This window comes from Erpetoichthys calabaricus, chromosome 2 (genome assembly GCF_900747795.2).
Source record: "Erpetoichthys calabaricus chromosome 2, fErpCal1.3, whole genome shotgun sequence".
In the NCBI taxonomy this organism is placed as follows: Eukaryota; Metazoa; Chordata; class Cladistia; order Polypteriformes; family Polypteridae; genus Erpetoichthys; species Erpetoichthys calabaricus.
The window spans coordinates 40,855,567-40,874,042 of NC_041395.2; the positions used below are offsets into that span (position 1 = coordinate 40,855,567).

The 18,476-nt window shown below is 39.0% G+C and overlaps 1 protein-coding gene across 3 annotated transcripts in view; it reads left to right on the top strand.

Moving 5' to 3' along the window:
- abhd4 (abhydrolase domain containing 4, N-acyl phospholipase B) overlaps positions 1–9,924 on the top strand; it is a 72,693-nt gene extending 62,769 nt beyond the window's left edge. For all 3 annotated transcript variants that reach the window (XM_028793659.2, XM_028793660.2, XM_051922331.1), the window contains exons 4-7: positions 994–1,172; positions 1,351–1,462; positions 1,711–1,897; positions 3,906–9,924. In XM_028793659.2, coding sequence (XP_028649492.2) covers positions 994–1,172; positions 1,351–1,462; positions 1,711–1,897; positions 3,906–4,016 — 589 coding nt within the window. In that variant the 3' untranslated portion in view covers positions 4,017–9,924. The remainder of the gene's footprint in view (positions 1–993; positions 1,173–1,350; positions 1,463–1,710; positions 1,898–3,905) is intronic.
- The last annotated feature ends 8,552 nt before the right edge of the window (positions 9,925–18,476 follow it).

Here is an 18,476-nt window from a genome sequence, read left to right on the forward strand (position 1 = left end):
TTTAAAGGTGAGAAAAATAATTTTATATTTGATTCTTGAAAAGACTGGTAATCAATGCAAATCATAGAGGACAGGAATGTTGTGAGCAGATTTTTTAGTGTGTGTAAGTAGACGAGCAGAAGAATTCTGCACAAATTGTAATCTATTGATATATTTAGTCGGTAGGCCATAAAACAATGCCTTGCAATAGTCCAGACAGGTAGTGATGAAAACATGAATGAGTGTTTCTGTATCCTTCACACAGAAGAAATAATGCAGATGAGCAATGTTATAAAGATGAAAAAAAGCTGTCTGTACTATTGAGCTAATGTGTGGTTGAAAAGTAAGAAGCTGATCAAAGATGACACCCAAATTACATACTGATGCTGAGGGTTCAACCAGGATCCTATCAACGTCAATTTTTTGCCCACGAAGGGTAGCGAGGACAGATTTGGTACCAACTAATAAGATTTCTGTTTTAGCAGGATTGAGTTGTAAAAAATTATCTGTCATCCAATGATTGATTTCCCGAATGCGGTCAGTCAGTGCAACAGGTGAAGATGTTGCAGTTCCATCAACACTTATATAAATTTGTGTGTCATCGGCATAGCAGTGGAAGCTTAGACCATACCGACAAATAATCTCACCTAATGGGAGCATGTAGATGTTAAAGAGAACTGGACCAAGAACTGACCCTTGAGGGATACCGTGTGTGAATGAAGGAGTGGCAGATTTGTGTTCCCTAATGAAGACGTAATACTAGCGATCACTGAGGTATGATGTGAACCAAGAAAGAGCAGCACCAAAGATACCAATAGCTGAAACTCGAGATAGTAAAATGTCAAGGTTAAGTAAGGATTAGTATGTCATATCTTCATTAAATACAGACTATCCAAGTGCCCTGCCTCATTTCAGGCATTGAACCATATTTGAAATGGCACAATTTTTTTTATTTAAACTCCATAAATCACATTGTCTGATGCTCATTTACAAACTACTTTTTTTTTGTCTCAGGGTACGCCACTTAATCCTGGTTGACCCTTGGGGATTCCCAGAACGTTCACAGTCCCAAGAAAGTCAAGACAATGGGAATTCTGTCAAACGGAATGGGCCACCGCGCTGGGTCAAGGCAGTGGCTACTGTTTTGTCTTATTTCAATCCTCTAGCAGTGCTACGAGTTGCAGGCCCCTGGGGTAAGTGTATTTGTGTTTATGGTGTCCAGTATTTGAGCACTGTTACTAGCCAAAGTACCCGACATTGCCTGAGTATAAACACTTTGGCTGTTGTAAGTAAGGTGGCCAAGGTGATCGAATTTATCAGGGATGTATCGCAAGAAAAAAACTGAGTCACCATCTCTTTGTGTTAACTCAGGCCCTGGTCTGGTGCAGCGGTTTCGACCGGATTTCAAGCGAAAGTTTGAGGATCTGTTTGATGATGATACCATGACGGAATACATCTACCACTGCAATGCACAGACCCCCAGGTAAGCCTTCTAGGATGCTGGATCAGTGCTTTAGTTTGTGTTATATGTTTACTAAACACTATTTCTGACAGTGGAACTATAAGGCACTCCACTTTTAGGAGCCATTTTTGACAAGTAACAGCATCACTGCCTCTGCTAAGGATTCACATTTAGATCCATGTTTATGCTTTTTGGCCTGCATGTTTTTTTCCCCATTTGATGCTAAAAAAGGTCACTTTTGAGTTATTTTGTTTTTTTTTGTTTCACAGTGGTGAAACTGCGTTTAGAGCCATGTCAGAGTCCTTGGGCTGGGCCAAGCGCCCCATGCTGGCCCGAATTCACTTGATAGCACGTGAGGTTCCAATCACTCTGATTTATGGGGCCCAGTCTTGGGTCGATGGCAGCACAGGTGACCGTGTGAGGGACCTACGACCGGGAAGTCATGTCAACAGCGTGGTGAGTGAGCTGGTGCGATTTATTTGCAGCTCTCTTTTCTCTTTCTCTTCTGCTCTTTCTAGAATAAATGTTCCTCCATCAGGGTTCTCATCCAAATGGAGTGAGTATTAGATAGGTAGATAGACAGATACATACATACATACTTTATTCATGACCATAAAGTTACATCTTCACCTCCTGAGAAGTTCTTTTGAAGTATTCGTTCATACATTCCCAGCAAGGTGTAGGAGGGCACATTTGAGAATGAATAATGTCACAGTATTACAAAACCCTAATCCACAAATTGGCACTCATGATGATTATTTGTAGATTTCTGATACTATCGCTAAGGCCTCACCGCCAAGATAATAATAATAATAGTAGTAATAATAATATTTAAAGTAGTAGAAGAAGATGACGAAGACTAAAGAAACAAAATTTGGTAGGATATTGCACTAAGCCACATATAATTGCTGCCACTTCACAACAACATCAAGAATAATACTGTAACAAACATTGAGATGGAAAGACCAAAACACACACAGAATGAGAGTTAAGACCAATGATAGCTACACTTATTCCACAGCCTTAATTTCAGAAGAATCGCTTCAGAAGAAGCTCCTTGAAAAGTAACATTTCTTGAAACGATTGCCACGGTTATTCTTGGGCTGTTTCTGAAATTGCAGAATCATTTTTCTGAGTTGCGTGCCATGTCTCTCTCTGTGATTCACTGCCCAACCTTCTTGGCTTGTAAAGTGTGACGCGAATGCTGCAAGGGTTCATGAAATGCAGAGCTCAGAGTACCTGTGTAATATTTCCCTGACAGTCATCCAGCCAGCCCCTTCTATCTCCAGTGTAATATGCTGGCTGCTACAGCACAGTTTGCATCCATGACCATGTTCTAATGTGTTGATACTATGATATCGCTTGTGATTCATATATGAGATGATGCAAGCAGAAATAGCCAGAATAGGCAGCTTGTCGCAAACCATTTTACATTTACTTCACATCCATTGGGCTGCCGCTTAAAACATCAGATAATTACTTAACTTCTACTTGTTAAGACATAAACAAATATAAAGCAACAGCAAACACTTTTTGAAAACTGGGTATAGAGAACAAGATTAATAAAAGACTATAGCTCACCTAAAAAGCAAACAGAAACCACCAGAATCAGCAGTGAGTCACAAATTGTTATGCATTAACAGCACAACTACTTCTAGCACGAAGAGAGTGAGAGCGATTAAGCGCTATGCTCCATAATAGAAAACATTTAGAACTCCATCGCTTAATGCTTAAACTTTTAGATTAACTAGTTACACGACACAAATGGCAAACGAATAAGAAACGAGACGAACAAATATGATCAAACAATGAGTGCCGGGAGCCTTCAGTAGGCTATGCTCATCACTTCATTTGCGTGGATTCATTGTAGGGCTTAAAACTTGGCAAATTCAAATTTTGCTTTTGAAACTTTCTAGAATTTTTTTTTTTTGTTAATTTTCGATCCACGTTTAATTGAATCCACAGATATGGAAGGCCAACTGTACATGATTGTTTATAGTTGTAGTTTAAAAGTATTCAGTATTAAATTTCATACATTAACTGTATTCTTGAATACATCTTTAGAAACATACTGCAAGCTGAATCCTGAATACTCATTTTTGTATTCTGAATACGTAACACTGGTACTTATATTCTGATAGAGCCCAACCCTGCATGCAAGTTAAGATATTTGGCCTTGTATAATCGTGTTCTGCAGTGGGGATATTCCTGCCTGGCACCCAGCACTGCCACAATAGGCATAAGCCTGTGCAACAAACAGCTGGATCTAAAAAATAGATGGACAGATGTTATATTATCTTCTGCAACTACTAGCTAGCCTGTTCTCATATTTGCTTTGTAAATTGTCTTTTGAAGATCTTTCTGTGGAAGACAATGTATGAAACATTTTGAATTCATTTCTGCTCACACAAGCTGACAGTTTGCCTCTGCTGTTGATAATTTTTTTCTTTTTTTATTATAACAGACTATAAAAAATGCTTCGCACCATGTTTATGCAGATGCACCAGAAGAATTTAACCAGATTGTTGAAGAGATCTGTGATTCTGTGGACCATACAGCAGGCCAAACCTCGTGATTCATGGAGCAAAAGGTTTAGAAGCACAGTGAATGCCCACATTCAGCCCAGCTGTCAAACTGAAGTGGAGAACATGGGGCTCTACATGAGTTTGTGACTATCGGCTGGGCATCATTCATCAGGACAGGGGTCGGGGATAGAAAATATGGCTATCCGTACCAAGATGATTGTTGGTGTTCCCTTCTTAAAGATGACCCAAGGTTTTGAGCTAGAAGATTGCTTTAGCTATGAGTTATTGCAGCTTCTCGAGTTAGACCATTACCCCACAAATCTCCGTCCTTGAGCTCCACTGCAAGGGGGACACCGCCATTCCTTATCATTTCCCATTCATGAATCATGTTTTGGGAAGAACAGTGTTTCTAACAAAATACCGTGAGTCTGACTTATTTACCTAGGTGTACCTCGGTGGACAATTTTCCTTAAGTCTGAAAAAAGTAATTTGCATTTTTTTTGCTTAGCAATGTGAAAGCATTCATTTCTGAAACGATGCAGTCATGATATTAATGTAATATTTACTTTAAAGGATAAGTTAAGTATTTTTCAAGTCAAAATTATTTCTTCACAATTTTGGTATATATTTATTTGCCACATAAAATTGTGCTGTAAAGTGAAGCGTTTTCTTATACATTTTAAAAATGTGTTTGTTCTTGCAGCTTACAGTGATGTTAATGGATACACAGGTCCATAAGGGAACGAAAAAGCCTTACACCTTACCAAATGTGTGCATTTTTTCAAGCAAAAAATATTGTATAACATTGGTCAGTGTCTTGACTAATGATGAGCAAACCCCATGGATTTCTATTCGCTGCGCGTTGAGTGAAATCAAAGAAATGTTTGTGAACTTCACCAAACTCTGCAAAATGTGTTGAAGTCAATGGGGAAGGAGGGACTGAACTAGTTTTAGTGGATTATAATGGTGCAATGGTCTTTTAAGTGTCCCTGTGGGCTACAGAAAAGTCTGCAAACTATGGTGAGCCAACTATGGTGGCCAGATATGTGATATGAGCTGTAAGGCAGCAGTACTAATCACTGTATCCCTGTGTCTCAAACAGTAAAAGACGCAGATGGAATGAATATCACAAACTAAATGCAACAACCAACCACAGGCACAAATTAGCAATAAGTAAATAAAATGTACTAATAAAATGCCACAAAGCGTTGGTGTTGGTCTTGCTCATTCCATTGTTTGACATAGTTCTGGGTGGAGCTGGAATGTCAGTTTTATTTCCAGTTTATCTGGGCAAATACTTTAATTAAGAAGAAAGAAACTACTTGCAAACAGTAATAAAATCTATTGTAGTGTCATGTGTTTGGTGATGAGAGAAGCAGGAGCTCACCTGTAAGGCTTGTTTTAGGATGTAGCCAGCATGCAAAATTAGCCATGTGGTGCTACGCTGCCAGCAGGGATCAGTGCTCGTAATATTCTCATTATGGTCACAAATGTATCCTTCAAATGAAAATGCTGCAAGTTATTTTTATCTATTTTTATTTTTCTATTTTTTTTAATGCATGCAGGATGTAAATTCAGTAGTGTTTCTCAGCCTTTATGGCTTCGGGACCCAATTTTACCTTTTTAAGTTCACTGAAGACCCACATACTGCAATTGAAGACATGGGTTTAGAGTTGAAACAACCGCAAATTGAAGAGGGAAGTTTTCCCCTTGGTGAAACAAATGTGGTTGGATATGGGACAAAATATCACTCAGTACTGTTTTTGTTTTCCCTTGTGTGCTTGCAAGCCAGTGATGGCCATGTCTGTAATAATCTTACAGTAAGTTCTGCGCATGGTTGTCACAGTTCTGTGATATCAGTCTGGCCTCACAAAGCATTGTGTAGCACTTGGAAAAAATTAATTTCTGGGAAAATGTGCAGGGAAAAAGGTCACTAGCAGGCACTGGATATTCACTGTGAAAAATGCTTATGTGAATTTTGCTGATCTACGCTACTCTTGAGACTGCATATATATTGCGAAACAGCATAGCAGTATTGTTTTAAGAAGGAAAAACACACAAAATAAAACATTGTTTTGACATTCAGTCATTTTACTCTGAAGTTCTTCTTCCACTGCACCGTTCAGTGCCAGGGGTTTGAAATCACCTCAGAAAGTCAACACAAAGCGCTGCTATTGACATTATTAAATGCTAATGCTCAGATTTGAATTGCTGTCTGTGTTTTGTAGACAACTAGGTAATAATAACTGAAAAAAATCATACTTTACAGTTGCTTATATTTTTACTATATGGAAATCATTTATGTTTCATTATTTCAGTGTCTGCTTCCACCATGTAGCGACACAAGCCCCTGCCTCACTCTGCTCACCCAGGGTTAGAGACAACCCATATGCACCCGTATGCCACCATTTCCCCTAGCTGCTCATCGTCGGCTACACATCACTGGCACAATCTCAGTCTGCATTTTTCTACCAAACATGCATACTGTACTAGTAATCTGTCATTCAAGGTAAGGTATGACAGGCAAAGAAGGTGATAGTTTATAGGCTCAGCTAGTGCCGTGTCTGTGGTTTACACCTTTGCCTCCCAGTCCTTGCCTCTGCTTTTGGAGCGCCTTTTATTCTGGATTCACAGGTAATGCAGAGCTGTCATTCCTGCCTCACAACACCAGGGTCTGCTTGAGTTTTAGATGTACTCCCTATGTATTTACGGATTGATTTTTATTTATAGAAAGTACAATGAATCTCTTATGTACTCTTTATCTACACTACCACTTGGCATTAATCTCACTCTGTAGGTGATGTAAAATAACAGCACAGAATGTATTGGGTGAAAAATAAGCACCATTTAGGTAAAACAGTCATATAATTGTGAGTGTATAGCTGTCTATTATTACAAGCCATGACAGAACATAATTTGAAAAAACAGAATTGCAGGGACTAGAGTGGGATTATAAGCAGAATACAGACCTTAGCGCTGAGGTCTTCTTGGGTTGTTATAACTTGACCTACGGTGGGCTGTGAGCAGACAAGTGAACAGGAAATGCATTTTTACCTCAAGAAAAATAGTTCCAAGAATTGTGATAAGAAAATACTTTTTCTTGTTTCCTTTCATTATTACAAAGATGCCTCATAAATGTGGAAGGCATATTTTCTTAAATTGAAAACTTTGCTGCTTCAAAGTGGACATACTGTATTTGGTAAGTTTTAAGGCTTTTTCATTCACCTGGACTGTGTATCCATTGGTCCCATTATACACTGTACAAATAAATTTTCAAAATTTATAAAAAGTGGTTCACTTCAGAACACAATTTTATGTGGCAAATTATTATATACCATGATTGTGAAGAAATAACTTTTAACTTGAAAAATATGTAACTTACCTGTTAAGCTCGAATATTTAGCAGAAAACAGAGCTAACCATGGAGAAGCTGTAACAGATGGAAAGAAAAATCATAGTCAGACCTACTCCATTTTTTCTGAGTGTCAAAATTATATCCTATGCAGCAGTCCATTGAAAAGCTGTACTCGCTGTGGTGTCAGCAGTAGGGTCCTGTTCATCTATTCCATAAACCCAAACTAGCTAGCCTTTGGAGTAGGGATACCATCTAGGGCTCTCTCAGCTCTTGTAATAGAGGCCTTGTCTGGAATAAGTAGGATTTGGACCTTACTCTAATCTCCTAGTAAAACTGGTACAGGTTATAAGATGATCCATATTCCCCATAGGGCTTGCCTGATGAGACACCAAGATAACTAAGAGGAAAGTCACATATGACTGTCCTGAAATTATTGTAACAGCCAGTGTTAGACTGTTACATTATAGATTAAACAAACAACCCCAAAATCCTTGATCTCTGCTGTCTTAAGAGCCTGCCTTCCTTTTTTAGTAGCCATACATGGAATTGTGAATTTTGAGAAGATTAGCATTTCTACAAAGAGTACCTGAGATGAGAAGGCTTTAAAGAAATGCCAACTAGATCATGGATCTTCTGCCTCGATCCTAATGGGCTGTGTTTTAATTTTTTTTTCTTTTTTTTCAATTAATAGTCATTCTCTTAATCAGCTACTAATATCAGACTTTTCACAGAACTGATCACTTTCATCTGAGCCTGGGCATTACAAAAATCAATGTATGAAAAATAGCAATACATTAGGAAGCAAGTAAGAGAGTATACACTCATTAAGGAAAATCTTCCTTTTGCTGTCAGAGCAGTCTCAGTTCTTCATGGCATGGATTCCGCAAGATGTTGGAAACATTTCTTTGAGATTCTGCTCCATGTTGACATGAATGTATCATCCAACTTCTGCAGATTTGTCAGCTGCACATTCATGCTGCCAATCTCTCATTCTACCCCACCCCAATGGTGTAGATCTGGTGACTTGGAATCCCACTGAAGTACATTGAACGTGTTGTTATGTTCATGAAACCAGTGTGAGATGACTTTTGTTTTGTGACATGGTGCATTTTAATGCTGAAAGTAGCCATTAGAAGGTAGGTGAACTGTAGCCATGAGGGGATGCATGAGGTTAACAATAATACTCAAATAGGCTTTGGCAATAAAGTAATTAATGATTGGTATTAACTGGCCCAAAGTGTGCCAAGAAAACATTCCCTTCACCATTACACCAGCTCCACCAGACTGGACTGTTGCCATAAGGTAGGTTGGTTTCATGGATTTATGCTGTTGGCACCAATATCTGACCCAACTATCTGTATGCCTCAGCAGAAATCGAGATTCTTCAGACCTGGCTAAGTTTTTTCTAGTCTTCAGCTGTTCAGTTTTGATGAGTCTGTGCCCACTGGAGCAGCAGCTTTCTGTTCTTGGCTGACAGGAGTGGAACCCAACGTGGTCTTTAGCTCTTGTAGCCCATCTGCTTCAATGTTCGCCGTGTGGTGCATTCTCAGATGCTTTTCTGCTCACTACAGTTGTACAGAGTGGTTACCTTAGTTACTGTAGCCTTTCTGTCCGCTCAAACCAGTCTGGCTGTCCTACTTTTACTTTTTTCATCAACAAGGTGTTTCTGGTTGCTGAGCTGCCACTCATTGGTTAACACCAGTCTGAGTAAACTCTGTAGAGACTGTTGTGTATGAAATCCCCAGGAGGTGAACAGTCATAGAAATAGTCAAACCAGCCTGTGTGGCACCAACAGTCATGCCATGGTCAAAATCACTGAGCTCACATATTTTTCCCATTCTGGTGTAACTGAAGCTGCTGACTTGTATCTGCATGATTTTATGCATTGTACTGCTGCCACATGATTGGCTGATTTTATAATTGCCTGGAAAAGCAGCTGTACAGCACTTCCTAATAATTTACACAGTAAATTTATGTTGGTCAGTGTCATAGCTTCTAAATTTCAGGGTTATCTGAGTGGACACAGCAAGAAATCTGCTCCAGCTAACAAGTAGACTGCATATCACAGCAAAAACTGGGAGCATCCATGCTTCTCCACTTAGGAACCACTCTTTGGGCTTCATGAAGGCCTCCTAATGCAGGCACCTCCAGTAAGGTGTAACAAGACAGGAGTTTCCACAAGGAACTTTTCTAGGTGAAGCAGAAACATTCAGACACAGTTTGATAGAGTGTACAGGCCAGACTCTGTACAAATGGGACATCTCATTTTCCAGAAGTCCATTGTCCCTGGAATTGCTTTTGGCATGTGTCACAAAATCGTGTTCCATGTCATGAAGCCCAATGCACAAATGTTGTTCAGTGGTCAGAAAGGTTAATCCAATGCTAATGTAGACTCCCGGTGTATTGAGCCTAACCCAGGAAATGCCCCTGACCAAAAGCTGGCAGATCAGAGGTTAGTTTATTAAAATCACTTCATTCTGTAAAACTAGACATTTACTAATAAGTACAACTTTTGCTAACTTAGAAGACACACTTATATTTTTAATACTTTTGTTATATGTACTTTATACACTTTATTAAATAAAGATGCTATATTTTTTCCTGTTATGAATTTTTTTCTTGCTGATTCTTCTCTACTATGGTGGTATTGCATGGGAGCTGGAGAGGTCCTAAAATTACATTCAATTAAAAGATAGGGGGGTACTGGAGTTCAAGCCATAAGTATACGGCACACAAGAGGCATTGGGGTGTAGCCGCTAGGGAGTGGGATCTCAAAGCACAGGGGTGTCAGTCCAGTCCAGGCCTCTAGCTGGCCTCTTCAACTACCAATTCTATAATTGTAAAAAATGTTCATAAATGATTGTGGTGTGACCTCATTGTACAAGTCACCTTGAGTAAAAGTGACAGCCAAATGAACAATACTAAACGGGGAAGCTTGCAAGGACCTGGGCACTGGTTCATTTAAAAACACAAAGGCACACAAGTTTCACAGATTCATCTTGGGATGTAGGAGGGCTTTGGAGTACATCATGGGCAGAGGGAGAACACAGACAGCGACCAAAGTGGACTTTGACTTCTGGACCTATGAAGCAGCAGCTTCAACCCCTGTGTGTTGCCCTGTGATACAAATCAAGTTAATAAATATATTCTGTAAGCCCTCTTCTTAGACAATGGAAACGTGTAGAAAAACCTGGAATGCTAGGTAAGCTCGATGGAACATGGTGATCTCAAGTAAAGTGTCTGGTCCTATCAACCAGTAGTTTGAATGATCAGTCAAAACAAGTGTGCAGTGGTGCAGCAAAAAGATATGTAAGTTACAAGCAGGTGTTTTGGTGTAAACTATTGTGACGGGGGCTGTCGTCCCCTTGAACCCTCAGACAATGCGTCAGACACCAGGTAAAAGTCCAAATATTATTTATTTTAATAATAAAGTGCACAAAGCACCCTCTACTCCACAATACTCCAATAATCACAATACACAATCCTCCACTCCCAGCAGCTCAGTCACCCTCACAACTTGGCTCACTGCTGGGATCTCCCAGAGTCCTTTTATAGTCCCTGACCCGGAAGTGCTTCTGATCCCCCCCAGTCCATGTGATTCTTATCACTTCCGGGTCAGATTAAAACTCTTCTTCAGCCCGGAAGTGTATCATTTCTTCCGTTCCCGTGACTTGGAAATACTTCCGGGCTATACGGAAGGTACAAGTCCCTGGACCTCCCTGCAGCGGTCCCCACGGTACCCAGCAGGGCTGTGATGAAAGACTCCCAAGTTCCATTATGCCCTGCTGGAATTCGGGGCCCCCTTCATGTTGCAGGGATGGCTCCATCTGGCGGCTTGGGGGTATTGGCCGAGATAAACTGTCGGCCATCCCTCACACTATACTTGATATTAAAAGAAAAAACAAACAAAAAAATGTCCATATGGGTGTCCTACCAGAGTCCAAAAATGTGCAGGTTAGGTGGACTGGCAATGCTAAACTGACCATTGTGTGAGTGTGTGTGTTTTCACCCCACAATGGATTGCTGCCCTGTCCAGTGGTTGTTCTTGCCTTGTGCCCAGTATTTGGTAGGGCATAGCCTCCCCATGACCCTGCTCTGGATAAGCAGGTTTAGATAATGAATGGATGGGTATTTGAACAAGCCATAAATACAGCAGTCAAGACAAATGTGCAGTCCGTATCAACACCACCCCATAATTGATGAAATTTGGTGCAAATGTGCTAACCCAGAAACACTCAGTCAGTCATTGTCCAACCCGCTATATCCTAACACAGGGTCACGGGGGTCTGCTAGAGTCAATCCCAGCCAACACAGGGCACAAGGCAGGAACAAACCCTGGGCAGGGCACCAGCCCACCGCAGGGCACACACACCAAGGACAATTTAGGATCGCCAATGCACCTAACCTGCATGCCTTTGGGAGGAAACCCACGCAAACATGTGGAGAACATGCAAACTCCACACATGGAGGACCCGGGAAGCGAACCCAGGTCTCCTTACTGCAAGGCAGCAGCGTTACCACTGTGCCACCCACACTCAATTACATATCACCTTTTTACCACAGAGTGGCGTTATCTTTTTTAACAAAATGTACAATGTGTGTTAACTGCATTATGAGAAGAGCGTTGATTTCTGACAGACGTGATGTTGCCCTCACTGAAATACACAATTGACCAAAAAAGGCCAGTGAAGTTGACCTGCTATGAAGTTTGGGGTTTTGTTTCTTTTTTGTTTATTGATATACAGTATGTAATGTTCATAATATGTGAAAATATGCATGTGCCTAGTGGGGCAGTGAGGTGAGGGTGGCTTTTGAGCTTTGACACCCAGGGGCCCATGGTGGTCTCACTCCAGCATTGAAAAAGGATAAAAGTAAATAACAGGAACATCACATGGATTAGCAAATCATACACCTTTAATTATACACATGTCTGTAAAATGAAACTAATGAAAATAGCTTTAATTGTTAATAGTTAAAGTATTTTTATTTGCATTCACAAACACAATAAAAATATAATTTGAATGTTTCCGTCATGTCACATTTAAGTACAAAATTGAAAAGACATTTAATTATAATTTAACAGATTAACACAATTTATTTTAAATCAATTTAATATGAAAATATTTCATCAGCTAATAAATTTAAAGAAAGCAACAATCCATATTCATCACCTTCATTACCATATAACTCTTCTAGTTTTTGTCACTTCTAAGGTTTTTTTGATTCAGACTTTTTGGTGGCCTGTCATTTTTACATTTTTTCTGGTGCAAATCCAAAAAGTAAACATTTGAGTTCAACCCAGTTGCAACCCAGTTCCCGAATACATTTTTCATAATTTCTTTATAATTTGGATGTTTGTTGTTATATAAAAATTTATAAAATACTTATTTAAATAATTCCCAAGCCTCTCATTCATACTCATTCACTGCACTATCAAATTCTGCATCAGAAATAGTTTTCTAATATCATCTCCAGCTAAAAAGTCCTCTTTCAATTTAGCATCAGACAAACCCAGAAACTTTCAACATAAATGTGTCAAAGAGGCTCCATCAAATTAAACCAAACTTAATATGAAGTGGTGGTAGCAGAACTTCAAGGTGGATCCACCAATCTTGGTCTGATGAGTTTTCAGCACCAAGCTGCATTTTGTTTTCTAGCTGGCCATTCATTCCCTTCTGAACTCAATGCCAATTCTTGGCTCTGCTGTCCCACTCACACAGAAGACGTGGCAGTTTTTTGTGTCCTGTCTGCTAACCTGTGAGATATGCCAAACATTCAGATCCTCACATCTGAACCAACAGGCCTCATTATAGTTAATAACTGTTAAAAAATAAGGGTTTTGTTGTAAGATGGATTTTAATATTAGAAATGTTAAATTCAAATCAATTGTCATTAAAATAAAAAATTGACATTTAATTAATTCTAGTGTGAAAAACAATAAAAAAAACTATAATTGACAGTTAAAAAATTTCTTTGAGAAAAAATGTTAAGTGATGGAAAAAACATTCTTTATTTTTGAATTCCACGTCCAAAAATATATAAAAATCGCATAAAATAATCAACATTTTTTTCAACATGTACCTGTGAATTATTAAAAGGCCATTCAGATGTGTTGAATATTTAACCTCACTGAGATGTACATCTTTAAGCCAAGCAGTGCTGGTGTTGCATATTATCATTATGTGAAGTTACCATCCAGACTTGGAGATGCTGTGTTTTTACAATGGGAGAAAGCCTTTCAGGAACAAATGTTAAAGAGGTCACAACTGCGAAAACACCTAAACATGCCAGACAAAGCAATTCAAACAATTCCCCCAAAAGTACTGATGGTGTGCCTTGCAGATTGTGCTGCCCTTACCCCTCTACCAGCACCTTTCACATGCTGGCCCACCTCAGCAAAGAAAGTGCACAGTCTAGTTTCTACTACTAGTTTTCTCAGAGTGGGACATACACACCCATAACTGTGATGTATGTCACGTAATGCAAGCTTCACACTATTCTCAGATTTCAAAATTCTTAACTACTGATAAAAGAACAGGAAATTGCACACAAGGCCTTTTTGATCTTTAGCAGAACTTGAGTTTTTATTGTAGTGACTTTTAGTTTTGCTAGGGAGTTTTGTTTGTGTGTGTCTTTCTGTGTGTAATTCAAATGCAGTACACAGTTTCAAGTCAACTACATTCACACAGGTTTTTGCCAGATACTCCAGATTCACTCTACCTTCTAGACACACGTTGTCACCAGTCAAACTCACATACACACACATGACCTGCTGCCATCCTGGAACAGAAGTAGCAGACAATGAGTGCCCTCTGGTGTGCTGACTGAGGCTGCTACAAAACTATACAAAATGACAAGTCTACAGAGCAAGTCAGATGAAATGAGTCTTCATCCTTAGGGTTTATTGTTTAGTTAGCCATACTGAAATGCCTAAGCAATTGAGCGGGTGAAGCTAAAATGGAACATCATAGAAGAAACTGAAAGAATGCCACAGATCAAAACCACCAAGCAACCATATTGGAAGACAAGCAGATAGAATAAATTCTGTCCCAGGGACTGGGATGGAGATCTTATTTAATAAAGTCTGCTGACTTACTTGTTGCCAATTAACATTGTGAAATTGTGACCTTTGCAGGTGGAATATATTTTGTTAAACATACTGTATGTTCTGTACATTATTATTATTATTATTATTATATTACTTTTCCAAAATATGAATACCACCCAAAAATATATTCTTATATAATACGCTACCGTGGCTATCTGTTTGTCTGTCCAGGATTTTAATTCCCCTGTAGCTCACAAACCGTTTGAACTATTGACCTGAAATTTAGTACACATATAATATGTGACGTTTACTATCCACTTTCGGGGTGATGATTGACCTCCAAGGTTATTCCTCTTTTTATTTTTATTTTATTTTATTTTATTGTAGAATCAACTCTCAGCAGTGGCCAGCAGGGCAGCCATGCGGCGCATGTGTATGGGTGCCGTTCTTATCCCTACCACCTTCGCCGTCACTTCCCCTACCTCTTCATATCTTAAATCATTCTTGAGGCAGATTGAAGACTTAAGTGCCAGCTTAAGTGGATAATTATGGAAAATGTACTAAGTAATTGCAACACAAACTGACTTAATCAGTTTTAACGTGAAAAGATGCTGACGAAAGAAGAGAAGAAGTGGGCCGCTAGGGTGGAGAAAAGAAGAGCTGCTTGGGAAGTAGCAAGCGCATCAACCTCTGAGGAAATGAATGCTAAACGTACAGAAAAGGAGTCTGAAATCTATGAATGCTCAAGTCAATTCACTGCATGTTATCGTGCAATCTGCCGTTACTGGTATTAAATTTTAAATGATGAGTCAAATGTTTATATGTTCTATGATTACCCCTAAGCAGCATAATGACCCATCAAAGGATGACATTAAACACTACCACATATTCTTTGAGTGTAAGTAGAATCTCAAAGCTTTAAAAATCTCTGTATCAGATTGTTATTGTCTCACCTGTATAATACTATTTTTCAACTAACTTTGAAAAAAATTGGGAGTTAGTCTTGTCTGATGCAAGAGATGGACGCCTGAGACAGTGCTCCACTGACACAATTTTATTTATTTATTTATTTTTTCAAGATATCCTGTATTTATTTAACCCGATAGTATATTAAAAACATGAACAGGAAACCAAGGGATCAGAAAGAGAAGGAAAATGAAGCTAAAGTAATCAAAGTCTAAGCTGGTCTCAAGTTCACGATATGGCCTGCCACAGACTGAACTGGAAGAGACACTACAAGGAATGAATCAGCCAGGACTTCATGCTGCAGCATCTGCTCCGGCCAGCAGTGAATGTGGGAATGAAACGGGGAGTGAGATGAGCAATTAATATTCAAAGCTTTCAAGTGGCATATCTGAACTGAGCAGGGCCTCTTTTTCCCCACTGTAAACGACTATCAACGCCCCCTGTGAGTCAACAGCATCAACTCCAACAAAATACGTAACTCCACTTTTGGTGAATGGAGAATATTGAAATGAAGTCAAGGTGTCTGAGTTGAATGTATTGATTATTGATGTAAAGAATGATATAAAGGATATAAAGAAGGATACTGTGGGAACACACAGCAGAACAGATAAGCCGAACCAGGATATAAAAGATCAGGACTTACGTTTAAATAATAACTTCGTAAATATTAAAGAAAATCTAGCAAAAATGTATTCAAAAATACAGAAAAAATGAGCAACTTTGAGGATAAAATAAAGAAGAAGTTAAGCAAATGTTTACAATGTCAAAGAAGCAGAACAATTTACATCTGCTGCTGACAAAAAGGGAACTGTTGTAGAATCTGAATGCAAAGTGCTTTGTGATGAATTAGCAGCATTTGAAGATGGATATATGAGGACTGATTGAAAAGTAATGAGACTGTCCCTGTTTATCTTTAATGTAGGTAGACATTGGAATGGTGTGCAGGTGTCTGTGAACACCATACATCAACATGTGTGAACCCACAGCTGGACTGCCGTATTCTTCAGCGTTCTGTCACAGCAAGTGGAAGCACCTTGTATTTCTCATCATGGCGATTGAAGAAGATGTTCCTGTGAGAGTATGGCAGAGAAGTGTGAGTGAATTTTGCGTTAAGGTTAGGGAAGAGTGGTAATGAAACTCTTGAAATGTTACGGCAAGTATACAGTGATGAAACTATTAGCCATGCTGTTGTATTTCGGTGGTAGAAGCACTTTAAGGTAAGCAATAAACAAGTGAATGACAAACCGCATTTGGGTAGGCCATCTAATGACTAATGAACTGTTGCATGAAGACAGAAGGCTCAGTTTACACAAATATTCGGCCTCACCTAGTATCTTGTTCGAACAGACTCAACATACTGTGTCAGGGAAACTGAAAGTGTGTTGTGTGTTTACCAAGAGTTAGATAAGACCAGATTTGCTCAAGTAACTGTGGTTTTTCCTCTAAGACAATGCCTGGCCGCATGTTCCTATTGTTGCTTTGGCAGCACTGACTGAAATTGGTGGGACTGCACTGGAACACCTTCCATATAACCTGGATTTAGCACCATGTGATTTCTGGGCATTCCCAACACTGAAAAAACAAGTACATGCAAAGAAATTCTCCTCAGATGATGAAGAGAAAAATGCCACAGCCAAATTACTAAAAGGTCTGCCAGCCGTCTTTGAATCACTTTTGAAAAATGTATTCAATACAAAGGATGCTACTCCAAAAAAGAAAAATGATCAGAGCCCATGATGTCACCTGATTCTGAACAACAAAGCCTCATTACTTTTCAGTCATCCCTTGTAGAAGAAACAACATCAGAATCAAAGTTCTTCCTGAAAACTGTGAAACCCAGGGAAATTCGTAGTTTAATTATTTTCTAAAATAATAGGAGAAGACTTTTAATTGGACACTGAGATCTCACTGGCTTATCATATATGTGGATTGAAGCCTGATTGTCAACATGTTACTACACTGTTGCCAGGGGTTTGTTTTGTAATGGACATGCCTGGTCTCCTTGCATACAAGAGGACTGGGACTCTGTGAAATGCGCCCTAACCTCACTTGGGGAGGCAAAATAGGGGTGGACTTCAGGGAAGAAGGGAAAGAGAGCAAGTTATTCCTTATCTATTCTTTTCACCCTCACAATTGTAAGTGCCAATATAATAATAAGATCCTTAACCTTAACACTTGAAATCAAGGTTAAAGCTAATTTATTAAACAACACACTACTTTGCTTCGTATTACAAAATGTCTTCAAACTTTCAGAAGCAGCATCTCTCTGACAAATCACCTAACTTTATAAGCTGGAATGTCAAAGTTCTCAATTATTATCTAAAGAGAAAAAAGTATTCTCCTACCTAATAGGCCTAAATGATAAGATAGTACTTTTATAGAAGACTCAGAATCCAATTATCCACCAATCACTTGGAATGTAGAACCAATGCAGGAACCACTTCAAGACAAAGAAGCTTTTATCTGTTTTTCCTTTACATGATAATCACCTTTTTTCAAACTTACATGGTATTTAATCTTTGGAAAATGTGTGGGATTAAAACACTTAAAAGAATTGTATACAGATGAAGTTTTTGCATCTTATGAACGATTGAGCTTCAGATTTAACCTGTTTTTCCACTACTTTCAAATTAGAAATTTTGCTAAAAGCAACTTACCCAATTTTTCACACCTCCCACCCATGTCTATTCCAGAATTGTCACGGATCAGGCTTGAAGACTCAGAGAGCTTCTCATCTATATATAAAAACATTGCAAAGAATCTTCCCTTCAAAGAACCTAGTGTATGCTAATAAAAGGATCTTTCAATTAATATTTCAGAAAAGAAGTGGAAGGCAGCCTTGCATAGAATACACTCTAGCCCCATATGCACAAAGCATTCAATAACTCAACTTTAAATATATGATTAATCAGATTTATCTTGTTTAAAATTTTCCAAAATGTATTCTGGACAACATCCAACCAGGGGTTGCAGTCTAGTTCCAGCCTCACTGGGCCACATGTTTTGGGAGTGTACCAAGTTAACATTATTTTGGACAAAAATTTTTGCATGCCTATCAGACAGCCTTGGTGTCACAATCCATTAACAGCTGTGTTTGGTGTACTCCAGGATGGCCTTAAAGTGGAGAAGGACAAACTGATT